General features: G+C 42.1%; 1 protein-coding gene across 1 annotated transcript; it reads right to left on the reverse strand.

Moving 5' to 3' along the window:
• Window positions 1-1,279: 1,279 nt before the first annotated feature.
• dalrd3 (DALR anticodon binding domain containing 3) lies at window positions 1,280-16,423 on the reverse strand. Its single transcript, XM_028824675.2, has 13 exons — window positions 15,852-16,423; window positions 14,687-14,991; window positions 14,351-14,604; window positions 14,211-14,269; window positions 10,396-10,500; window positions 6,398-6,456; window positions 5,159-5,217; window positions 4,816-4,898; window positions 4,590-4,716; window positions 4,163-4,221; window positions 3,839-3,952; window positions 3,695-3,763; window positions 1,280-1,965 (listed from the first exon to the last, which is right to left on the reverse strand). The coding sequence occupies exons 1-13, from the start codon at window positions 16,293-16,295 to the stop codon at window positions 1,846-1,848; spliced, it is 1,857 nt and encodes a 618-aa protein (XP_028680508.2). The 5' UTR covers window positions 16,296-16,423; the 3' UTR covers window positions 1,280-1,845.
• Between the last annotated feature and the right edge of the window lie 10,380 nt (window positions 16,424-26,803).

Here is a 26,803-nt window from a genome sequence, read left to right on the forward strand (position 1 = left end):
CGCTGCTTGCTCACCGAGTACCGAGTCGTGCATTTCGCAGTGGCAGAAGCACCCTCAGTGGGGTTCTCCTCCATACATCCCTCATGTGCCTTTACAAACAAACTCCTCCACCCATCAACACGCGACAGTCCAATCAATACGGCTCACCAGCAAGCACACAGATAATGGGCACAGGGACCCTCCAATGCTTTACCAAGCAATGTTTGTGGCGGCTAAAACCAGCCACCTTACTGTGGACAGAGAAAGCATTTTGTGTGCAGTCATGTAGGAAAGAGTCAGCATAGCTTAACAAGTGAGAGTGAGTAATTGTTATGTTCGAAAAGAGACGAGCTGGGGTGGGCACATCCATCCATATTTTAACCTTTTTATCCAGTTCAGTGTCCCAGGGAGTGCAGGCCTTTTAGGGTGGCCTAGTGAGAGCCCAGACCTTACCCCAATGGAGATGGTGTCCCCATCTCACATTCACCCCATACATCTTAAGAATATGGCTGAGCTGAAGTAGTTCTGTAACTAAGAATGGTCCACAATTTCCCCTGGGCAATGATCCACAGCTACCAGAAGTAGCTTGTTAGAGGTTATGGCTGCCAGTTATTAAATTGAAGGATTCATTTACTTTTTCCGCAGCACACTGTGAATGTTTGACAGATGTGCTCAATAAAGACAAACAAAATTCTAATTGCTTGTGTGTTATTAATGTAAGCATATTGTGTTTGTCTGCACTTGTGACTAAGATGAAGATCCCTATTTATGACCAGTAATTCCAAAGTGTTTGCATAATTTTTGATACCAGTGTATCAGATCAAGAGAAAGTTGCAAATTAATCCTTGGGATTGTAGGAAAAAAGCCAGAGCCCCCCAAAAAAAAAGAAATGTAGACAAGGAGGAGAACGTGCAAGATCCACAAGGGCAGGGCACAAGCTGGGCTCTGGAGCTGACAGGCAGAAGCACTAACCACTAGTTTGTAAAAGTATTAATACAAGAATTTGGATGCTATATTTTAAACTGCTAAAATGTCTACCACCTCCAAGCAACTATAACAGCAAAATCCCCATTTCACGACTTCATCTTAAAGCGTTTGTGCACACATTAGCCCTGCTTTCATTACATACTGGTGTAGACTTTCCTTATGTTTAATGTGATGAAGGGAAACACTGCAAGTCCAGCTCATCTTTCGTAATCGCCATTTACCTTTCTCATGTAAGAATACTGATCTTATTGTTCATCTTGTATCTGTGAATTTGGAGACACATGGGGGAAAATCATGCTTCCACTAATCATGATTACATTTTTTAAAGATTTTAATGGCATTAAATGAACATTCCCAAATGAACAAAATCATTTAAACTTCATCTACTCATCGCTCTTCTTAATGTAATCTTTTCTTCAGTATGAGCATCAAAATAGGGTCAACTGGCGATGACTGACAAATGGGGTCACCAATCAGAAAATTCTCTACTTTCTCCAGGATGCGCCCTCCTTGAGCCTCAGGAACAGTAATAATACTTGCACATCCTCTGGCCAACTCAAAAAAAGGGGAACAATCTGCCTCAGGATCAATGCATCGATAAACATTTCTTCTCAGCATAGCCCACAGACAACTAAGATCCCAGGCTATAAAGATACCCAATCTGCATTTTTTAAAGCACACTCTGTGCTCAAGAAGAATGTGCATCACTGCATTCCCATCTTGTGATCTATAGGTTTCAAAGTTTTCCAGTAGATGTCTTGACCAGAACTCCACAGAGCATACCGTGTGCCTAATGAACAATACGATTTCTCTCTTCAATGGCTTCAGCAGCTCAAAATAGTGTACCTGCTCTCCACGATGGGTGGCTTTTGTTCACTGCTAAACCTGGGGGAGTGAAGGAATGTGCAGCGTTTGCAGAACTGTGTGGAAGATCTCTCTTACTGCTTTCAGCAGCTGCAGACGGGCAAACATCTGAGCAAAAAGGTGTGGCAATGGCTCCTGTGGCAAAGAAGACAAGTGGGGTAACAGAAGAGAAGGCTAAATACTTGAACTCCTTGAAAAATGCTCTTATTGTATTTACCCACCCAGTATTGTCTGGGTGACATTAAAATTCTCTTTTAAAAAGGAAAAAGAGGGTACATCCACACTATTACATTTTCCTTTAAAAACATAGACACAGCCTTTGGTCCACGCTACTCTTGACGTTTTTTACCCCCCAAAATTGGAGACATTTGAAAACATTCTCCAGAATCGTATCCTTCTGAAAAGGGAGCAAAACGCAGACTCTAATCAAGCTCTGATTTGTTCATTCTTATTAGTTAGCCCTTCTCTGATTGGATCTTGCTCATCACAATGTCTCATTCCCTGAATGTTCACCCTTAACAGAAGAAATTCATGTTCTATCATGGCAGCGCTTTGTCTTGTAGGGTCCTATGGTGATCCTGCTTTCTTTTTTATATTCTTTATTGTGTTGACTTAAATAAAATGCCTCAAATCCCATACACTTGCCAACCTGTGGTCAGATACCCTACTTCAGTTAAGCATTTCCTCCACCATTCTCTTCTTCATCTATAACCTCACACAATTACACAGAGTGAAAGAACAGGCAGGATAAAGAGATACACTTTTAACAATGTATTATTGGTAATAAATTGTATTTTAACTAGTGCCATACAAACAAAAAGAATGTGGCTTTGCAAACCAAAACCATACAACCTGATATACTAGATGTGTAATAACTTAACAGTTGCCTTTGATCCTTCCCGGTAAGCTGATAATCTGCACAAGCCCAGGCAGCTTGCTTTTTTCAGGCCAAAATCTGGTCTGCTTTCGTCAGGACGTAACATGGCAGAGACAGCATGCCTTTGTAAACCTCTCTCTTTTATTGTCCCTATGAATGAGCTGACAAACACACACCTTCCTGGGCCTTTCACCAGTGAAATAGATCAGGCACAGCCCCCCACTTCAAGTAATTTTGTTTCTTATCAGCATCCTTCAAACAAACAACCAAGAAAGGAAATGCATGTTGTTAAGCAGTAAAACTGGCCCTCTCTGTCACAGGTGACCACCAATTCAGTCATAAAAAACAGCATTTCTAAAGTTCTGGGGGTAGACTAAAGAACTGGTTTGTCCATTTTCCTTCCTCTTTAAATATTATAACAAGTAAAATGCTATTTCTACAAATAAAGACATACGAAATATTTATCAACTTATATGCAAAACAGAGAAGCTGCTTTCCACGGGGCTTTTTTGTGTTGTTTATCTGTATGCATCAAAAGTGCATTTTGTACAGTTTCAGTGCTACATACAAGGCAAATGATTTACTGCTTGCTACAGTTTTGCGATAAATAACCATCTTTTCCAATTTTTCTGAAGACACGATCACATCAAGTGTAAGTGAACGTCTACATCGTATGCATTTTCAGTCATTTCAGTGTGGACAAAAATACGTTCATAAGCGATGTGCGGGGATGCCAGTGTGGACAGAGTTTATTTTTGTTTAAGATAGCTATTTTTAAATGAAAACACAGTAGTTAGGATGTAGTCAGATTTTCATCAAGTCAACAGTAACACAAAATTTCTTTGCAAATACCACAATAATACAATACCACAGAAAAATAAACAAACCATGTTAATCTCCATAATAATTAAATGTACAGTAACATTCAAAATGTGAAGCAGTCTAGGGGCCTAACTGCATCATTACCCATCCTGCCCAGGTACTTACCCCAAGTACATGCACCCTATTGTAATATGAACTGAAATCCATGCTGAGGGCTACCAGGAACCTGCTCATCTGTAAGGAAAAATGAGAGTCAGATGGCTGAAGATGGCATCAAGCAAGTCAAACCCTTCAGAAGCTGACACTCACCAACTCAGTACCGAGGTTGATTCGAATGCTGGTAGACACATCTAAGGATTTGATCACTTGGTCTTGCAACTCAGGGAATGGCACCACATAGTTAAAGAGCAGCTGCCACTCTCCCTTCAAAGAGAAAAGTAATAGCATAAGTAAATTATTACAAGTGTATTTAATCTGTAACTTGAAAATGGATAACAGGAAGCTGTGGCATTCTGTCTGGGGTTTGTTGCTGCCTTCCACCAACTGCTTGCTGGGATAGGGTTTAGCTCCCTCGCGACACTGCTCTGGATAAGTGGGTTTAAAAAATGGATGGATTGATAACCGGAAACTCACCTCATCTCTCAGTGATGATGTGCTGATCTGAGATGGCTCTGGCATTTCTGGATAAAGTCCTGAAATAACAATAAAACGTGAAAGGACAAAATGTGTGTCAGAGATCTAGTGTCAACAATGCACATGTGAACAAGCAGAGCGACTTGATTACAAAACTAAATTTGCTTTATCAATATTTTTTTGTCCACTGGCACCAATAGTGCTTGGTGAGAGTAAAAATGTTTCTGGATTCATGAGTGTTAGCATTGCAAGTTTAATTTAACTTTATCCAGAACAAAAAACAAGTCAGAAGTGATAGATCCAGCAGCAAACTTGTGACAGATTTGTGAAGCCACTATGGCATTTTCATGCAGCAACAGAAAAACTTTGAGTGACATCAAAATGCATCTCTGGAGCATACAGAATGGCATACAGGGTGCCATCTTACCTTGTTGTATCGAATCAAAGTAGTTCTGAAACAGCGTGGCCAGTCGAGCACAGTTGTACATCACAAACGCACCACTGCGCATGCTCTTAGTCGACAAGCTACTCTCCTTTCTGACATCAAGAGTCACCTGAGAAAACAAGAACATTATAGCATAAGTGAGTCTCTCCTTTAGCTCATTCACTCTGCTGTCCAAAAATGCTGATCCTCGGGCACACGGTGCTCTTACTGGGCTGCGATGGGCAGTGGTTAGAAGCTCAAACTTCACAGCTGCATAGGTCATTACCCGAATTATTTCTTCCCATGACTCCCCTGAAAAACAGGAAATAATTTACAGATCACCAAGGAAGCATGAGGACACAACTAGGAGTAAGTTGCTGAATCACTCCCAAGACATAACAATAGTAGGGTCTGTTCTTCGGTAGTATGGGCAAATTTTTCAACTGAACAGAGTTCAACCTCACAACGTGTGCACAGCAGGCCAAAGATAAGCAAGCTCTCTCCTGGGCAGGAGCTCACCTAGCTACTGACCACAGGTTAGTAAACTGTCAAACACCTCAAAGGCAGCTTACCCTGCACCTGGAATCCATACTTGGAAACAGAAGCCTCCTTCATCTGTGAGAACCGAACCCTGCAACGACAAAAGCATTGTCACCTCAATGTGTCTTCATTACCACGATCACAGATTCTCAACATTTGCAATTCAAATTGATATGTACATGGAACTTTTAATAGTGAACACTACCACACAAATAATACACAGCAAGAGAAAACAAACTTGAAAAATACTTGTCATGCTGTGGACTCACACCACAAACATCTTAGGTCAAAGGTTTGCATGAGGGAGAACTGTCAGTAGTCAGTCACGAACCCATAACGTCTTACTCAGAATTGTTATTGTTACAGCTTGAGCTAATAGAGGAACTGCTAGTCTCAGCCACACAGACACAGCTTCTAAACACGACAGGCCGAGAACTTTCTTGTAACATCAGCTCAGCTTGCTCTCTCTCCCTCAGTCCCCACCTTTTCTGAGCAACACTGCCATTACTCTCCACCCATCTAGAGTGCAAATCCCATCCTCGTCGCCAAATCTACTGCTGTAGACTCGAACCATGAAGCATCTCCGTTTGCAGATTTGCACTGTGGTGAATTGCTAGTGGTCAACTGCGAACTCACAATATTTGGCGCAGAAGCACAGTGCGAGTTAACTGGAGAACTCTGTATCTCTCAGCCACACAGATACCACTCCTGAACGGTGTGAGTGAAGTGTTTCCTGGTGATGTCAGCTGAGCTTGTGGTCTCTCTCAGCCCCCATGTTTTTTGCACAACTCCACCTTTACACTCCACCTGTCTGCAGTGAAAATCTTCGAACCAGGAGGCTTTGAGGTGAGAGTTCACAGCAATACACTTGGCGACGAGGATGTGATTTGCACTGTAGACAGATGGTAGTGGTGCTTTTCCCCCCGAATAGGTGGAGACCTAGAGAGATGGAGAGAGAAAAAAAAGAGTTCAGTTGACTTCAGCAGGAAGCCCTTAACTTGCAGTGTTCACAAGTGGTATCTACACAGCTGAGAGATGAAGAGTTCTCCTATTATCTCACAATGTAAAGAGACTGTTTCTGAGCCAGCACATTGCAGGTTCACTCTTGCCCACTGCCAATTCACCACAATGCAAATTTGCACACTGAGGTGCTTCATGGTATGAGTCCACAGCAATACATAACTGAAATGTTGAAAAGGGAGAAAAGAAGACAAACAAAACAGATCAAAGTAGAGGGTCAACCAGAGACAGCTATCCAGCACAGTACTTACTCAAAATACTGGTGGGCTGATAGCCCTGCCGCCTTCACCGGACCACAAACAAGGTGCTTCTGAAAGGGAAATGATGAAAGAGGTCACTTTCAACTGAAGTGGACTTTAACCAGAAAAGAAACTGCATATGGCAAGACTCTCATGAAGGCGCTCATATACTGTATGCAAACAATGGAGACCCACAATGTAATCTTTAGCATAAGTGTCTGCACTAACACTTCTTTATGCTTGTTTACCAGTCATTGATTTTATGAATACCTATCTCCGATTATGTCACCTCCACATCCTACGTTTTATACCTCCTATCCCAGGGTTTCTCAAAGATTACCGCCAATGGCATAATCGTAGTAGTGGAATTCATTATACCAGAACAGAATGAACCCCCTTGCCATGCCCCTGCCTCTTTGCCAGTAATAAAACAGATTAGTTGGCATGATTCATAAGAAGTGTTAGCTAGCCTAATATACTGCCTCAAAAACATTTGACTTCCCAGACAGTAAAAGAAAGAAAACAAGCAAATCAGGGGAACACGTTCACGAAAGGGGCCATGAGACTGAGGAGCCAAATGGGACACTGGCTCCTGTGCTGGGGTACTGTAACAGGAGCTGACTTCCTGGGAAAACAACTGGTTTACTAGTCAGTCTATGTCTCTATCCCGATGTTAAAGTTACAAATTGTAAGTGATGATTAAAACAATCAGGTCACAGGTACAAATGGCAGATTTTAGGATTTGCTGCACAGTTGCCAAGTTTATTCTCCACTATAGGATAAGGAGTTCAGTAATCCAAGATAACTTTCCTCCAGATTTAGAGGTGATGGTTTATGTGGTCTGGGTCTATGGTGAATGAATCCCAAAGGTCAACTACAGCTGTGGAAGTACCAGACAGAGAACACGAAAAGAAGCATGTTTCAGTGGTCTAAACTCACCAATGGCCACTGGAGTGACAGAAAGAGCTTGAATCTGAAGTTGTTCATACTACCATCACCGTAGACATCACCAGCAAAATGAAGGGCTGGATGGATGACTAAATAAACTGAATTTCATTTCATACTTGACGAATAAGCCAAACTAAGGATGAGACATTACAATTCTCTATCATACTGAGAACTGAAACTAAATTGAAAATACACGATTTGGTATATGAGAGAGTTGCTTTATTTCAAGACCTTTCTCATGAAGAATCTGATGTGAAGAGGAGCGGCAGACTCATAAATTAACTACGGACAAGGAGGTACTGGAGTTGAGAACCAGATGGCAGCAAAGCAGTGCCAGTTTGCACTCTTCCCGTCTTGATACATTACATTATTGTGCTGTATAATGTCACATCTGTAACTGGAAGAACACTCAAATGTATACAACATCCATGTTTCATACTGTGTAATCAGCATCACAAGGGGATGATGATTTCATTGCTTTAATTCTATACACACGCTTTAAAAGTTTGACAGCGGTCTGTTTCAGGGTAAGAACAAGTCCACTTTATCGAAACAAAGCAACTATTCACCACATAGACCAGTAGACATCCAACTAGTGCTGCATTTTAACATCAAGATAATGCAGGAAGTTAGACACTTCTCAGTTTTTTATATTTTTGAGGCATTTCAAGATGCTGTGAACTAGACTGGGCTCTCTTAAATATCATGAAGAATTTTGCAATCTCTTTTTGTTTAAGTGGTGTTGGCATGTGTGTAAAACTAGACCCTTGTCTCTACATGACAGACAAACTATTGACGTTGGTTCATTAATTACATAGGTATTGCAGATGGACACATAGATGAGCAAACATGACAGTGCTTTGAAGACACTGTGCCAGAAAGCATAGCAATAAAGTAGGGGGACATGATGGCATTGTGGTTAGTGCTGCTGCCTCATGGGTCCGGTATCCTGGGCTCAAATCCCACTGCTGGCCATTATAAGCAGGGTCTCTCCATGTCTGTGTGGGCTAACCACTGGGTACTCCAGTTTTCCCTGCGCATCCCCAATGACATGCGGGTTATGTGAACTGGGGGCTTCAATTTGGCACCCTGTGGGTTTTTGTGTAAATTGGGCATACTAGTGACCAATATGCTCTTCAGGAGTGCTTCCTGCCTGGCAGTGAGCGCTGCTGAAATTGTCATTGGCCACACTTGACCAGCAATTATACTGAGCAGGCTGGGGAATGTTAACGAAGTTAGTTCCCTTGAACAAATCTCTGTAGGCGGTTCTGAAATTCAATGAATATTCAATGATTTTGAAACACTAATTCATGCGTTTGTCTCTTCTGGGCTTGATTAATGCAACTCATCGAAGAATTGGGACTTAATCAGTCATCGTTTTCTCGTCTTCAGTTAGTCCAGAACGCCGCTCCCAAGCTTCTAACAGCCACAAAAGCAGAATCACATCACACCAGTCTTAGCTTCTCTTCACTGGCTTCCCGTATGCTATAGGGCCGAGTTTAAAATGTTACTGTTTGTTTTTAAGTCCCTGACTGATTTACCCCCTTTATCTTACTGACCTCTTACACCTTTACTCTCCTTCATGATCATGGAGGTCCTCTGACCAGAAGTTTTTGGTCGTGCCGAGTTCAAGACTTAAGCTTAGAGGGGACTGTGCTTTTGCAGTAGCTGACCCTAAGCTTTGGGATAGTCTACCTTTTTATATTAGGTCAGCACCAACTTTGGTCTCTTTTAAAGCCCACCTGAAAGCCTCTCTTTCTGCCTTAGCTTTTTATACTTGTATTTATTTTGGTGTATTTATTTACTGCATATTATATATATATATATATATATATATATATATATATATATATATATACACACACACTCTATGTATTGATGCATTTATGGAAGCTGTATAGCACTTTGGTCAACTTCTATTGTTTTAAATGTGTTCTATAAATAAAATTGAGATGACCTGACTACACAATAAGCTTTATACTCCTATTGATAACCTGCTTATTTAAAATAATGCTTTCACATACTATATTACTACTTATTATTACATTACTGCTTGTTTTTATTATGCATCCTTCCTTTTTGCTGTACTTGTGTACTAAATGGATGGCAGCTCCTACCCATTCTAGTGTTGGGCTCCGTGGGGGAGGTGTCCCGGTTGCTTAATTTTTGGAGTTTAAATTATTAGACTGACCTACCCCAACCACAAATACTAACCTTAAAGTTAGTGGGGGGTGGAGCATAGTTGCCTATAGGTCCCTAATGTTAATAACGAAAATCTGATTTGCGTCACAATAATAGAAAAGGGCTACTAGCAATCCGTGCCGTCTGTTTAGTACACAAGAACCCTTTTTTCTTCTACCACCATGCAAGTAAAGTATTTCTTGAGCTATGCCACCAGAAAATGAGCAGAAATTTCTGATTTACAAAGATTTCTAGTAAAAAAAGGGGTGAGGCCCATAGTTAAACACTGATTATTTTACTGTTCAAAAACAATATGATCTTGAAGTTATACAAATGACTTATTTTAGAGTTCCTCAACTGCTGAACCCTGAGCATGCTGGACCATGAGAACCACCGACCTGCTCAAACCTGCGACTTGTGATTTGCAAACAAACCTTTTTTACCTGTCAACCCTTGAACTCTGTAAGGCTCCAAAAGCAAGTGCATAAGGTAAAGGCCGAGGCCCAGAGAGCACATCAGCAAACGCAGAAAAACAGAGCAAGAGAGAGGGTCCTAATCACTGCAGGTGCCTTCATTCCACCAATCTGCAAATGGGGTTTTCTGACAGTGCCTGACATGGATGGCACACTGAATGATTCCTTAATTCAAACTATGTATGAATAAAATATTATTTGTATGTGTGTTTTTTGCTGTCTTTTGTGAATGTTGTGGCTTCAAGAAAGTACTACTTTTCCCAATGTCAACAGTCCCTCCACTGTATTGACTGCGGTGTAGTGACATTCCTGTTGCTCTTGTGGCCTGGTAATTCCTAGTTTCATTATACCTTTTGTCCACCTAGAAAGACTACAGGAAAAGCTAAAAAGCTAGTAACTAAAACTCACCTGCACAGTTGTCCGCGTTCCTGCAAGTTGCCACAGCAGATCCACCTGCTGCTGAAGATACTCCTCCTCACAACAGACCACATGGATGATCTCACAGGAATTGGCCTGTAATTAAGAGACGTTTACACAAAGCACTTCCATGGCTGCTGCTTTTCCCAGCTGTCAGCCCCTAAACCTCATCCTCAATTAATACTACGTTACAGATCAAGTTCACCGGAGCCACTCAAATCAGTGAAAAACTGCAAAAAATTATCCCAGCTGATGACACCCAAACAACTCCCCAAAAACACTAGAGAACCACAGTCGCCTGCATTAATGAGACCTTATTGTCCCATGTGTAGAGTACAATGAAATTCTTACTTGAATGTGTTGACCAACATGCAACAAGACCCCTGTCTCTGACGCCATGATTAGTCTGAAGAACTACCGTACCCGGAAGCTTCTGTCTTCCGTACCAGAAAAATCACGGAAAATATTCGCCATTAACAGACAAACAGAATAAGGAAATTTATAATCACACATATCAGGGTAAAGGTATCCCCGTATTTTATATGCAAAGTGTGTGGCCCATGGACTTTTTCAGCAGATGTGACATTCCGTGTTATGAAAGCTTCTAACCCTTTGAAGAGTGTGCAAATCACTGCAAGTAACATCACTACTACAACATGGAAAATGAATCTTCATCAGTTAGGCTGGTCAGTGAAAAACTACTTTAATGGTGGAGCTTCAACTGGCACAACCTTACTGCTATGCTAGGGCCACACAAGTCAAGTCAAGTTGGGGAGCATGCACTGGTACAGTGTGTTGCTGCACCCACCACACGACGAAACAGCTCAGGATCCCGGTTGGCAACTCCCCAGGCAGACACACGATCCAGTCCCACCCTCCGGAAATGATCTTCTATCTACCGTAGCCAGGTGTTACGTGGGCGACCCCTTGGCCTGGTCCAGTCACTCGGGTCCCCAACAATGAGGATCCTACGAGCTGGATCACCCTCGGGGAATTACGCAACATGGTCATAATGTAATGTGCCTCATTCGGGACTCAATGAGTAACCACTCATTCGACACAAAGTCAAACCAACGGTACCCAAGGATTCTCTGAGGAGACACAGTACCAAATGAGTCCAGTCTTCGTCTCAGGTCACTGAATAGCGTCCATGTCTCGTAACCATATACCAAGACAGGGAGCAGCAGGGCTCTAAAGACTTGGACCTTCGTCCTTTTGCAAAGATATCGGGGGCACCACGCACCCCTTTCCAGCGACCTCATGACGCCCCACGCTCTCCCAATCCATCTACTGACTTCATAGGAAGAGTCACCAGAGACATGAATGTCACTGCTGAGGTAAGTAAACCTCTCAACAAGGTCGACACTCTCTCTGCAAACAGACACACTGCTGATGGCTGTGCCCAAGAGGTCATTAAAGGCCTGGATTTTGGTTTTTATCCAGGACACTCGCAAGCCCAGACACTCAGACTCCTCACTCAGTCTCTCAACAGCCCCGATCAGAGCCTCCACTGACTTCACAAAGATCACAGCATCATCAGCAAAGTCAAGATCAGTGAATCTTTCTTCACCAACAGATATCCCACTGGGCCACATGTGGGCAGTTTATTACCCAAACCAACATGCAGTACAGTAGATATACCTGGACTAAGCAGAGCTCACAGAGAGACTCAAAAACTTCAATTACAGAAATGGTTCCCCATTGAGCCAACAGACTGTGCACTAAATATGACTTAAATTAAAACTTTCCAGAACGTGCCAGCCTGCTGTCTGCAACAAATACTGCATTGTCATTTGTGTGTTTTTTTTGTTATCTTTTGTCACTGATGTTGTTTTTGAGGAAGTACTGTGAGATATCCTTGGGCTGTCTTGTATGCACAGCAAGTGCAGGGACTGTGAGGGCCGCTCTAAAACCTTTGCCTTCTGTCTCCTCCTGACAAGGCCTCTGCACATATGAGAGCGTTCTGCACTATGGAAAACAGAGCTCCTTGCAAAAGTTTGGATGCCACTGGCCAAATGACCATTTTGATGACAGCTGAAGTAAAAGATAGTTACTACAACTTTGCCCACAAACAATCTAAAACAATGGCATTTTTATGGAAACTCCTGCTCGCTTCACTCACCAACTCGTCCCCCGCACCCGCCAGTGATACGTGCCACTTTGAAGAAGGGGGCTGAACGCACCCCAAAGAGACGCAGTCACTCTTCTGAAACCTCTCTTAAACGGTGATACAATGGGAAACAAATAACAGTTATTTTTTTTTTACCTCCTCTTTGCTTGATCGGCTGCTGACTTGCTGCTGCTGCCGTGCCGCGTGATCTGCATTTCATGCGGTGCTTCAAACATTTAAAAGCCTGTACAGCAGCTGTCCTATTGTCTTACTGCCTTGTCTCTCTTCTCCCCCAGACATCCTCAAACACTATTCGATCTCTTTTCGCTGTTCCGTTATTTCATCGAGTAATATTTTCCGTTTGTTTGCGCTAATGCGATCTTTACTATCATTTTTTTGAGACTTTCGAATTTTCCTACTTCCATTATCTCTAACCTGCTCTGTATGTGTATCACGGGACTTGCTTCCAAAGGTTGTAAGTATAATGTGACTTGACTATCTCGTGGGACGTGAAAGTTTCTCTCTGTCTCTCTTTAAAAGATCATGTCTAGTCGCAGGAAAAAAGTCTCGCCGCAAGATTTTTTTTTTTTATAATAGAGAGATGTTAGTATACAGTTACAACTGATCTGATGAACTGAAAAAAATGTCAAAATATTAATAGATAAAAAGAGTAAATGTGGCTTTAGCAAAGGTTTGAGCAACCTACAAAGTCAGTAGTAAAATAACTATGATTGTAAATTATTAGTTATTACATTTTTCACTTGTGGCGATTAACTTTTGTTACCTGTCCTGCTACACTTGCTGAACAAAAACATCTCCTAGCCTAATGATCTCAATTATGCTTAACTCTTTTGTAAGTCACTTTGGATAAAAGTGTCTGCCAAACCAGTAAATGTAACTTTCTCTGTCAGAAGCACTTCGGTCCAAGATACCTCCGTCGTATGTTGTTTAGCATACTTAAGATGCCATTTTTTGTGATGAGATCACAGGTAAGGATTCCTTCTGATGGTTCTTCCATGAAGGCCATGAGAGTAACGCTGCGCACTACAGCACACACTGCACCACCACCCCTCCATCAGCTAAGCCTCCTGTGCAGTCACATGCAGATTTTCCTTTGCCTTCCAGCACAGTATGCGTGCTGTCCTATCTGTCAGTTTTCTTGCTCTTCCAGATCTGCTCTTGACTTTCACGATTCCCTTTAACTGCCATTTTCTAACATTTTGGACAGTGGAAGCATTTCAATATCTGTTTAGGTTCCCCTGCCTTGTGGGCATCACTTAGTTTCATTTTCAGATCCTCAGTCAGTTGCTTAACAGAGCCCATGGTTGTTGAGGGTTGCACAATATTTGAAGAGTCAAATAGTTTATTATGCACTGGATTTGTCATCACATCGACAATTTCTGACCAGACTAACCTATTGAGTTTTGATACCTTAAAAATGAAAGGTTGCCGAAACATTTGCAACTGCCACCATTACTCTTTTATATTCTTACAAATACAGTATAACTGTACATTAACCTTTTCATAAAAATGACATTGTTTTAGTTTGTTTGATGTCCAAGTTGTATTTACTATTTTTCTTACTTCACATGTCAACATAATATGTAATTTAGCCAGAGGTGATGCATGGCACCTGATGAAGGGGAAGTACACTTAGCCAGGAGACAGCAATAATTCACAAGAGGACATAACTTACACCACAAAGGGACACGGCCTTCTGGAGCTCAGCAAGCTGCTTCACCATATGGTCCTGTACTGTGAGCAATAAAACAAGAACCATTTTAGATATGTGCATCTACAGCAAAATGACTTTGGCACCAAGAAACCCAAACCCACCTAGGCAAGCTCCAATGTTGGGGTCAAATCCAGTGAGTGCCTTCTCTTCTATAAACCTACGGAGGTCCAGTCTGAGGTGTTGCTCTGCCTCCTTCTGACATGGCTTCATCACATACGGAGAGTTCTTCAGCGTCTCCCACAGATCTTCCTCTCCCGTTCCGTTTGTCTGGTGAGGCCAGTTCACTCCCAGCAGCTCCAGAAATGCACCAACATCACTACCTTCATCCAGTATGGGACTTAGAGACACCGAGAACCTGTGGGTGGACGGTCAAACAAAATTAAGAAGTTATGAACATAAAGCCTACCTACAGTGGACATTTAAATGCCATCACTTACCCACATCTCCGAAAAATGTAAGCTAGGTGGTCAGTAATTAGCACAGCTCTGATGTGAGTCAGCTGCAGAGAGTCCACTCTGGGTGGACCATACAGAGGAGCACAGTTCAGCACTAAATTATGGCCAGATCCTACAAAAGGCTGACCTGGCTGCAGATAACTGGGCACCTGCTCCAGAACCCGCTGAAACACCAGTGGTCGATCAATCTGAACCAACAGCCCAATCTCAGAAAGTACACAGCTGCTCACAGGAAGCACTGCTGGGCCCTGTATGGCCATCACGTCGTGCCTCACCAGCCCTGGGACCTTGGACAAAAACACATAAATGAATGCATCACTTCTGTCACAGGGGCTTTTGACAGTCTGAATTACTGTATAAGGATTAATAACTTTAACACTGAAAAAGTAACCCCAATAATTCATATCCCAGTGGAGGTTGTAACACTTTTATCCAATACGCTGCACCATATTGTAGCAACCCAAGGTCCGGACCTGAGAGGGTCACACTCCTCAAATGACCAAGACCTGTCTGAAAGGATGGGATTACCTAATGAAGCCAGTACAAAAGCAGTCCTGGGGGTATCAGAGGGGCAGTCACAGCACTTGCACAAGACTTTTGAAAGCCCATCAGACTGGATGTGCAAGTCTTAAAGACGTAGACCTTGGCCTTAGCTCTGCTCACAAAGCTAGGGGGCTACGGTGTGGCATACAAGTTGACCCTGACCCTGGGAGAGTGGAGTGAGGAAGAGCTAGGTGGCATGTACGAGTGGACAAATCTGCTGGGAGTGTGTATTGCCCCTGAAGACTTGAGTTAGTTCACAGAGCCAAAGGATTTGTGGCATATGGGTTGACCCTGACCCCTGGTAAGTGGAATGGGCTGAGGTGCGGCCAGGGGGACGTATGAATAGGCAAAGCATCTGGAGACAAGTGCAGCATGGTGGAGGCTGTCAGTGAAGATGCCGATGATCCTTTTAATGGCCACACAATATATCCATCCATTTTCTGAATGACTACATTCCCTTAATTGTGCTCCTTACTCTCATCATCCTCACGACAATTCAGTTTAGTTTCGCTTTGCCTCAGACGATCTGGATAAGGATCTCGAAGGGTCTCACAAGGGGCTTTACAATGAATAAGGAGCAAAAAAACAAAAAAAACTTGCGTACCTCCTGACTTCGAAATAATTTCTTCAGCGCTGGTAGGGGGGCAAAGAAATCTCTGCTTCGCAGATTCCTCGGGCTGCTCTCCTTGTACCAAACCTTCTCCCAGCTGTCACGGACTCTGGGCACTCTGTCTTGCGTGGAGCAGCAGCTTTCTTGAAGCACAAGCCCATTGTCCTGCAGGGGAGCGCCATTCTCTGTTGTCAGCAACAGATCACTACTACAAGAACAGCATTCCTGCAGTTTGTGTTCTTTTTTGGTGCTGAATTTGTCCTCCTGCACTGCGCAGCATTCACGTCTCTTCTCGGATTCTTCTGTCTCTCCTCTGCACTCTACGAGTGCAGGCGGACACGCCGAGTCTCCAACGGCATGTTCTCCACTGCGTAGTGCGGCGCCTAGAGCCTGCAAAGTGTCGCTGATTCGAAATATCGGAAGACCGGCATCTTCCATTTTATGCCCAATATATTAAAAACTCAAACGACACAGAACCATTTGCGGAAAAGAATCAGACGGAACGCTTAAAAGTTGCGTACGCACCGTGGAGGGAGCCTTTCATTCAGTTACACTTTGACGTTGCGTGGTGGGCACGTTAGGGCGCCATCTTGAGTGTGAAAAATTAAAATGTCAAAAATTACAATTAAGGGGTGGGGGTTGATTTGTTTTCGATCTTATTTTTGTAAAAAAATTGACGTATTTGTATGGAATGTTGTGTGATTTTAATTAAATCAATAACATAAAAAGAAAACGTCAAAAACTAATTATTTAAATAATTTTATATTTCCTGTACTCCTGGATGAAAATATGAAAGTTGCATAGGCAATAAGGTAAGGTACTAAAAAGACGGCATGACAAAGGAAAACTGAAGTGTTTTCACGAATTCATAACATATTTATTGGGAAAAAATATATATATATATATATATATATATACAGTATATATATATAAAGAGAGAGAGAGAGAAATTTACAGAAATTGGAATATTATAGAAGTACATACAATTGGAACTTTTTATAACATTTCAATTTTGAGGCAAAACCTACCCATTCTAGTGTTGGGATCCGTGAGGAAGGTTTCACTGCCGTCCATTTAGTACACAAGTACCCAATAAATATATGTAGTGCACTTTGCAGATAATCAAATTCATTCTGGAATATTTGTGATGGAAAACTGCACTTTACTGTGTTAGCTTTACATTATATGCATATTAATTTGACATTATTGCCGGTACTTGTGTACAAAACTGACACAGTACCATTAATTGTGAATGAAAAATCTCTTTCATGGATTGCATGTAAACTATGGAAGTAAAGATCAGTCTAAAAGCCCTGAATCCATTGGTTTCAGTTTCTGAGTGACTCAGAGGAGGCCTTAGGGGTGTGCGAGGCCTAGGGCTGACCAACCCCACGTGGGGCCTGTTACATCAAACGCTGTTACCGGTATGTGTGGACTGTATGAACTTGTGCACGAATTTAATAAAAATAATGTTAACATACACTGGATTTTCTCATTACAGTATTCAGCTAAATTTTTGAAAGATAACACGTGGACTTTATCAAAATATAATGATAATCTATTAAAAAAGTGCAATTCATAATTCATGACAATATCACGACAGTGCGAAATGCGATGCGGAAAGTAGCAGGGCCTCTTCTAGAAAAGTACACAAATTGCAAGTATACTCTGAGTCTCGATATGCAGGATGTGTTAGTCATAACTCACATTGATGTCATGTCAGCCGGTTATCATTAGCGATACGTGTTTTTGTGCATTAATATTCGGACTATGGGATGTTTTCAAAGACGTACATGTATGGAATTTGACTTTGAAGATGGACTTTAGAAAGGGCTCCTCTTAGAAGCATCTCAAATAAATATATACTGGAGAATATAACTTGACAAATCCACTCGAACGGGACACGCCAACCTCTTAGGCGCGGGACCTGGGGCGGTCGCCCCACTTGCCACCCCAAATGCCACTCTTGGAGTGACTAAACATTTAGTATATAACTTAGTTTTTTTTTTTTTTTTTCCTGTTTTGTGTAATGGGTGACAAGCTAATGCAGTGGCTAGTATTGCAGTCTCACAGCTCCAAAGTCCTTCTTTCAGATAATGGCCACCCTGATATCTGGGTGGAGTTAGCACACCCTCTCTCGACTTTGTTGTGGCCTTTCCCCATGTACCTGTGTTTCCTTCCACATCTCACAAGTGTGATTTGTGAGTGTGGGTTTGTGTAATTAATTGCACCAGACAATAAAATGGTACTCAGCTAGATGCTGGATTTTTGCCTTCCACCAAATGCTGCACAAATATACCATGGCCTGCTGCAACACTAAATTAAAATGAGCAGCCTCAAAAACAAAAAGACGGATGTTTCAACAAGAAAATGTCCAACACAGACTCTAACAAGGAGCCTAATTGACCTTCACACCTGTGGAGCTCTACCGGTATGCCTGCAGCTGTGGAGCACCAAAGGCAGCTTTTCAAAGGCAATTCAGAAGATGCAGTGGTGAAACAGCATAGGGGTCCACAAATTGTTAATATTTAGAAGCCATGCTCTCTCTGACCTCCTGCACATATCATCACGCCACATATTATAAAGGTAGTGCTGACACCCATAATCGTGACTCACCATCTTAGACAGTAAAAAAAATCAAAGAGACTGGCAGGCTGGTCCAGACATTGAAGATGGTGACTCCATTCTGAAAGGACTGGGTTTGAATTGTGTTATGTTCTCTGTCTATGTGGAGTTTGCATGTTCTCCCCACTCCCACATGACTTTTTTCCATCTCCTAAAGATGGACAATCATATTAAATGGCAACTCAAAATTGTTTGGCTTCCAATGATATGGCTAGCACTTCAACTTGGGTTTTCATAGCTGATACTGCCAGGCTAAGATCCAGCTGCCTCCAACACTATACTGGAATAAGCAGGTTCGTAAATGGATGTGATTAAAAGAGTAGACGTTACATGTTGTAAAGCACAGAGAGAACGTGGATGTCTGTAGACCATAAATCTTTATTTTATATATTTTACAGTGAACCGTCATGACAAAGCAGTGTGAAACAGAGAAACTTAAAATGCAGGGTACTCTCATGCCTTCCCAACCACAGTATAATGGAATAAGTGAAGTCATAAAATAAATGGGCTGATAGCCTAAGATTAGCAAATATTAAATGTCATAAAACACATAGAAACTCTACTCTTGAAAGCAATAAATCTTTACTTTATACAGAATATATTTTCCCAGTGACCACCATTGCAAAGCAATCTGGAACAACATTATAGCACAGTAAGGAAATGCAAAAGACAGAGGACTGGAAGTACAGGGTGGGTTCCTACCTTGCACCTGTTTAGGCTCTGGCTTCCTAAGACCCTCTGAAACTAATGAAGGTTCAAAAGACATATAGACAGAACAGCAAGAAATACTGCAGGATAAAATGTGTGTTTATTCACAAAGAGACAGCAAGGGCCTCAGAATGGAGCAGACAGGGGCTCGGTTTAATACATCTAAACACCCAGGGCTTATTGGCAAGTCAAAGAGAGATATAGTAACTATCTGAGGCATTTCACTAATCTCCAGTGCAGATAGGCAATGACAGTTGAGGAAGATGGAAGGCCTCTTGGTTGACACGACAGTCCCGATGGCTCCTGTCTGACTTGCAAACCGGGAGAAATCGTGTCATTCGAGAGTTGCCGTCCTTGTATTCTATACCACGTGCGGCAGCAGTCCTGTGAGGAGTAACTGCAGAGAGCTGCCCAGTTGGTGGCCGAGTTCCAGAATCTGCAGAGGAGTCTTGGGAATCATCAGGCTGTCAGGGTGGCTGTCATAGTCTCCTCTGCTCGAGGCAGTTCAAAAGGCTCACTCTTCTTTAGACAGCACTTTAGTTGAAAACAGCCCCTCTAGTTTGGTCAATATTTCAAGCTAGAAGAATTATCAGGGTCTATCTAGTGGAGAGAATCACAGTATTGAAAAGAATAGGAGGTACACTTTTTTGGGGTCACTTTAATCTACTCAATGTGTCATCGTTCTTCGGGTCTGGACTTTTTGTCATGGTCTGTCTTCCCTAAACTGCTTATTACTGCACATGTGCTGAAGAACCTTCCTCGAACAATCTACATTTTCTGCAATCTATCTTATACTAGGTGATTCACCCCCTGCTCACTTCGCTTGCCAACCCCCCTTGGCCTGCGCTATGTACCACCCAGTTCACGTCTCTGCTGCTCGCGCTGAACGCACCCCAAGGAGAAGCGGTCGCTCCTCCGAAACCCCCTCTTAAACTGTGATTCAATGGGAAACAAACAGTTTTTTATCTCCTCATTGCTCAGTCAGCTGCAGGCTTGTTGTTGCTGCTGCCATGGCATGTGATCTGCATCTCGTGTGGTGCTTTGAACAATTAAAAGCCTGTACAGCAGCTGTCCTACGCTTTGTCTTTTATTTCCGGCCCCGGGCGTGGTTAAATCTCTTGGCACTCTTGGTTAAGTCTTGTCTCGCAGGAGTTGAGTTCTTGATATTTTTTTTAGTTTATAATTTAAAAATGGAATACGAATCTGAAAATCTAATAACATCACATTAAAGTTTGATAAATTCTGAAAAGAATGATACCAAACATATATATGTAGGTTTTAAACTTAGCCCGATTTAAAGCGTGACAAAAAATGTGACGTAAAAACGTGACATAAACTTGTTGCACAAAATCATTGCACTTTTAGGCTTAGGATTTTATATATAGAGAGTATATATATATATATATATATATATATATATATATATATATATATATATATATATATATACAGAGAGAGAGAGAGAGAGAGTATATATATATATATATATATATATATGTGTGTATATATATATATACATATATATACATATACAGTATATATATATACAGTATATATATATATATATATAATATATATGTGCTTTGGGCTATCTACTACAATGACTGTTCTGGCAACATTTGATATGTCGACTCTCTTCTGGCCAATTTTCCAGGGTCATTTTGCTCTGGGCAGTAGGCTGGTGCCCTGCCCAGGATTTTTTCCTGCTTGCGCCCTGTGTTGGCTGAGATTGGCTCCAGCAGACCCCCATGACCCTGTGTTAGGATATAGCGTGTTGGAGAATGACCGACTGACTGACTGACTGACTGACTGACTGACTGTGCTCTGGATGAACTCTTGACAAACTGACTGAGGTCTTTCTACTATGATCAATCTTTTACAACGGTTATTCTGCTACGGGTTGTTACCCCATAGTTACTCTGCTGTGGATAGTCACTTAAGTCACTATTCTGAACAATCCTCAGGTATCCTTTCCTCTGGACATTTTCTGATTTCAGGAAAGTCTCCCAGGGACAGACTTGTGGCTCTTGTTAGCTGACAGAGCATTTGAAGCAGAGGCGGAATCCATGCACAGCTGGAGTGTTCTAATCACAGCTGCATTATGGGTTCCGTTACTGATGCAAATGCACGAAGAATCCCACTGGACACCTCTGGGGAGAGAAAAGAGAAATAAGAACGCATCAGGGTAACATTATAGTGGACAGGCCAATTTAAACAATATGGTGTTGGCAGACTAATACAGAGGTCAGCACTAAAGCCCCTTGAGGAGCCTCCTTGCAGACTCTGCTGGGAAACTACTTAATTCGGTGCACCAAAGACTCTTTTGTAATATAAGCGAAAAGTTTTCACCTAGACAGCGCCCAGTTGTGCTTTCTTATCATCACGGTTAGGAAGACTCCGTTTTATGCTCATCCTAATATATTTGTTACCCTTCCTTCTTACACCCTGTCTATTCGTCCGCTCTTGCACATACTGCACTATTGCACACCCCATTTCCATGTATTTCTTCACTCACAGACTCATCGAATTGTTTGCCTTGCATGTTCTTGCACACTCAATCAAATCCAAAATAACATCCAAATGTTCTTATGCACTAAGAGTCCACACATTCTGTCTCACTTTCCATGTTCATGTTCCTCTGTACAATTCATTTACTCACTCTGGCACTTTCACGCCATGATTTTATCTTGAGTTTGGCCTTAGATCACACATTCAGGTGACTTTGTACGCTCGCCTCTTGTCTACTACACTCCTGTTTCACGCGGACAAACTTCTGACTAAGAGTGGTAAATGGCGCCAGAGCCAGTGGGCAAGACGGTACTGGCAGAGCAAGCCCTTCCTTCTCTTGCAGGCTTCGTGTTTTGTGTGGGTGCAGCGGACACACAAAGCACCGAGGAGTAAGTTTCCTGCCATCATGAGAGGACTACGTCCTGCAGAATTTTGAACAAGTGAAGAGAGCTCTGCAACAGCTGCACAGCTGTAACCACTAACACACATGCACATCAAAATCAGCACTGACCCGCCACTCACCTCCACCAGCCTACTGTCCGGCTCCACATCGTAGGGGCTGCAGTCCAGACTGAAGAATGGCACCTCTCGTGGCGCTCACTTCCTCTTATACTCTGAACTGCACAAAAACACTCATTTTCACTTTTGCTTCTAGTGTAACTGGATCCTGCCCCCCCCTCAGCTCCCGCCCCCTCCTTCTGAAAACAGTGCTGAGAAATCCCCGCCGGCTGCAGAGAGCTTCCTCTTCAGGCCGTTAGGAGGAAGCATGCATGTAGGAAGGGGGGGGCTGAAGAACCTTCCAGTGAGACAGCATGATGCCAACTCTTCGCATAGCAAATGCTGTATATCACTCAATATTCACACCCCAAAAGTGCCACCTTCACTGCTATAAAGATGGTGCAATTATCAGCTTCTGGGGTGCTTACTGTCCCTCTGCATATCACTCACACAGTCAGTCAGCCATTGTCCAACCTGCTATATCCTAACTACAGGGTCACTGGGGTCTGCTGGAGCCAATCCCAGCCAGCACAGGGCACAAGGCAGGAAACAAACCCCAGGCAGGGCACCAGCCCACCACAGGGAACACATACACACACCAAGCAAAATTTAGGATTGCCAATGCACCTAACCTGCATGTCTTTGGACTGTGGGAGGTAACCCACACAGACACGGGGAGAACATGCAAACTCCACGCAGAAAGGACCCAGGAAGTGAACCCGGGTCTCCTTATTGCGAGACAGCATCGCTACCCACTGCACCACCGTGCCGCCCACAAAGCTGACTCTGCACACCAGAAATATAAAGAAGCACTCGATCTGCACTCCACAACTATATCAACATTATATTATTCTTTATAAAAGCAGGGTGATGCTCACTTTTCACATAGCAGAATAGAATACAGAAAAAAAAAACAGTGCACCTCCTAATCTATATACTACAAAAGTCGTGCAAATGTCACACTCTGAGGCAATTATTTTCTTCAAGGATAGAATACATTTACTCAACACATCATTGCAGTACTGCAAAACTCGCACGTTAACTACAGGGTGACAATCTGCATTCACTATTAGCGCAAGGCTCACTCTACTCAGCCGGACATAAAGGTCAGACTGATAATGGCAAAGATGGGGCAATAGTCAGTCTTTGTATTACTAAAAAGTACAAGACTCTCTGCACATCACTAAAATTTTGCAGCTCTTACATAAATCACTGCAAAAATGAAATCACTAATGTGATTCAGTCTGTACTGTGGAAATGGCAGACCTCAGTCTCCTTGTTATTAAAAAATAAGGCTACTGACGCTCTCTGTGTCACTCATTCTCAATCCAGTCAATAATGTGCAAAACTCACACCATGCACCACTCAATTATGGCAACGCTCAAGTTAATCTGACATGCAATTCGTATCTAGGCAATGTGTAGAAACAATTAAAAAGGCAAACGAAATGTTATGTCAGTCAGTCAGACATTGTCCAACTCACTACATCCTAACACAGGGTCACGGGGGTCTGCTGAAGCCAATCCCAGCCAGCTCAGGGCGCAAGGCAGGAACAAATCATGGGCACTAGGGACAATTTAGGATCACCAATGCACCTAACCTGCATGTCTTTGGACTGTGGGAGGAAACCGGAGCACCTGGAAGAAACCCACGCAGGGAGGACCCGGGAAGCGAACCCAGGTCTCTTTACTGCGAGGCAGCGGCTACCACTGAGCTGATGTTACAAGAAAGTTCTCCACCTATCGTGTTTAGAAGCCATGTCTGTGTGGCTGAGACTAGCAGTTCCTCTATTAGCTGAAGCTGTAAGGATAACAATTCTGACTAAGACGTTACGGGTTCGTGACTGACCACTGACAGTTCTCTGACAGACAGATGTTTGTGGTGTGAGTCCACAGCATGACAAGTTATTTTCAAGTTTGTTTTCTCTTGCTATGTATTATGTGTGTGGTAGTGTTCACTATTAAAGGCTCCATTAATCAATCCATCCATTATCGAACCCACTATATCCTAACTACAGGGTCACGGGGGTCTGCTGGAACCAATCCCAGCCAACACAGGACACAAGACAGGAACAAATCCCGGGCACACACCGCAGGACACACACACACTAGGGACAATTTAGGATCGCCAATGCACCTAACCTGCATTTCGTTGGACTGTGGGAGGAAACCGGAGCACCCGGAGGAAAGCCACACAGGCACGGGGAGAACATGCAAACTCCACGCAGGGAGGACCCAGGAAGCGAACCCGGGTCTTCCAACTGCGAGGCAACAGCGCTACCACTGCGCCACCATGCCACCCCATATTAAAAAGAAGAATACTGAGAAAAAGTAACTTCTTACTCCACAAAATCAAAATCATATTCACCCTCTACATGTAAAGAAGGAGACCCTCACGGCTCTGTAGGCTGCCTGCACATTAGCCTGACATTGTAAGAAATTCATAGCAGGAGCGCAGGTTCGTTACCACTTTCTTTATGTTTGGAATGCATTTCCAGAATATAATTAATTGGCAAAGCGAAAACTTCCGTCCTGCAGAAGATAAAGTTAGTGTTTTGAGGAAACTGACATTATGAAGACATTACAGTCAGGTTTTTTGTTCTGTGCAGTACTGCTTCACTCAAACACTCTTGCAAGAAGAGGCACCATTACAAAGCTGAACATTTGCCAGCTTTCAGGCGACAGATTCTGCCAACTCAGTCCATGAGTTACAGTACTGGCAGGAAACACCCCATGCTATTCCATCACCACAATGGAGCAGCTTTCCACTGAGCAGATGTTTCAATAAAATCCAGTGGTGTGTGCAAATGGACAGAATATATTCAGCTACTCAGGCCCCCTGGGAGAACCAGAAATCCCCTAAAAGTTTGCAGGTAGCCAGCTGGGCTTGTAAAGTTAGCTTTATTGAATTAGACTGCCAGTCAGATAAAATTGCATTCCACGCAACATTGGAACAAGAAACACAGCGCAGAAAGATAACCCAAAAAGCAATAAAGCACTGGAACAACACCTGCAGCCAGTCCATGGAGAGTGCTTGTCAATTTGCATTTGAGCAGATGTTACTTATAATTAAGGTATATATGATTACTTCAGTATCTGCTTGTGTTAAATGAATGCACTCTTACATAGCATGTTTCTCAGCAGCTAAGAGTTGTACATGTTTGTCTAACTGAAACATTTTTATATGTATAAGAATAAAATCAGGTGATGAATAATGAATTACTGTACTAATATATAAGATGATTCTTTCAAAACTAAGAATCATATGAAACTGCTAATTTTAAATCATTTAGAAAATTCATTTTTGCTCGATCTTACAAATGCTCTCAATATGTGCCCCTCGTGCCAGGCGACACTTCTCAACCCAGTAGTCAAATTGAGGGGTTTGGTGCACCCATTGTGGCTGTAAGCTTGTTTTTGTCTCAACTAGTTTGGCAGTCGGTCATTTTCACCTTTTACTGATCCCACTGTTTAATTAACTGATTTTTTTCCATGTCTTATTTTGCATTCAGAAAATTGTTGTAGTGTTAAATTTACTGTATATTTACATTGTACAAGAATTTTCTCAAAGATTTAAATGCTTAACTCTGCTAAAAATTCACCTTTCTATAATGAGTTTGCTCTCTTAACTGTATCTGGAATTAAGAAAGAGCAGAGCAGACACAGATGCAAGTGCTGAAGGGCAGTAGCAACTTTAGTCTTGTCCATTTGTGTACTTATTAGCAAATAAATGGCATAAATAACAGATATTAAAAAAATAACAATATTAAATAACAACATAAAAAAATGAATTATTTTGCATCAATTACACATAAATACTTGCTTCATTCAGTAATGATTTAGCATAATCAGTTTGTAATTTGTAATTTCAAGAAAAGGTAGAAGCTGAAAGATAACAGTTTGCTTAATTAATGGAGAAGTTCAATTAAAAGAAGAAATTAATTCAAACTGGGTGGAAAACCTGCAGCCACCGGGGAGGCTCCAAGGGTAAATTTCAAATTTAGCCCACAACCTTTTTAGCAAATAACCGTCGATAGTGGACACGACAGTCACAATGCATTTCTTCAATTTCTGAAATGCCAAAAATCTGGAAAAAAAAAAATTAAGCTTAACTCTGCGATTTGGGGCAGAGTACATGTTCATATAATACAAGGTAACTGAGTAATACATTCTTAAGTGTTGTAACTGAGTAATACATTTTTAAGTGTTGTAACTGAGTAATACATTCTTAAGTGTTAAGTGGTAATTTTGTAGTACAGGAATGGAACAATCAATACAGTGCATTTTGTTATAAACTAGGGGGCTCGGCCTCCTGCTCGCTTCGCTCGCCAACCCCCGTGCGGACGCTACACACTAGCCACTTCACGGCTCTGCCGCTCACGTATGGGTAAGTAGATATACAATTTAAACAGATTGTTATTTTCATTGGAATTGTTACATATGCATAATAGAACTAACTATTTTACATTACAGCTAGTAATTAACCATAGTAAAAAAAATAGTAAAATGTAATAAATTGAAAAAAAATTATGTTTCATGCTGCATTAGAGATGTTCATTGTGTTATACGTTTTCATTCTGTTTGGCTTTGAAAGTAACATGCAAATGC

Source organism: Erpetoichthys calabaricus, chromosome 18 (genome assembly GCF_900747795.2).
Source record: "Erpetoichthys calabaricus chromosome 18, fErpCal1.3, whole genome shotgun sequence".
In the NCBI taxonomy this organism is placed as follows: domain Eukaryota; kingdom Metazoa; phylum Chordata; class Cladistia; order Polypteriformes; family Polypteridae; genus Erpetoichthys; species Erpetoichthys calabaricus.

Excerpts from the sequence above, each read along its gene's own strand:
- dalrd3 (XM_028824675.2), bottom strand. The coding sequence starts at position 16,295 with ATGGAAGATGCCGGTCTTCCGATATTTCGAATCAGCGACACTTTGCAG. Across the intron at positions 14,270-14,350 it reads CAACATTGGAGCTTGCCTAG|TACAGGACCATATGGTGAAG; the intron begins GTGGGTTTGGGT and ends TATTGCTCACAG. Across the intron at positions 5,218-6,397 it reads TCAGCCCACCAGTATTTTGA|GGTTCGGTTCTCACAGATGA; the intron begins GTAAGTACTGTG and ends TTGTCGTTGCAG.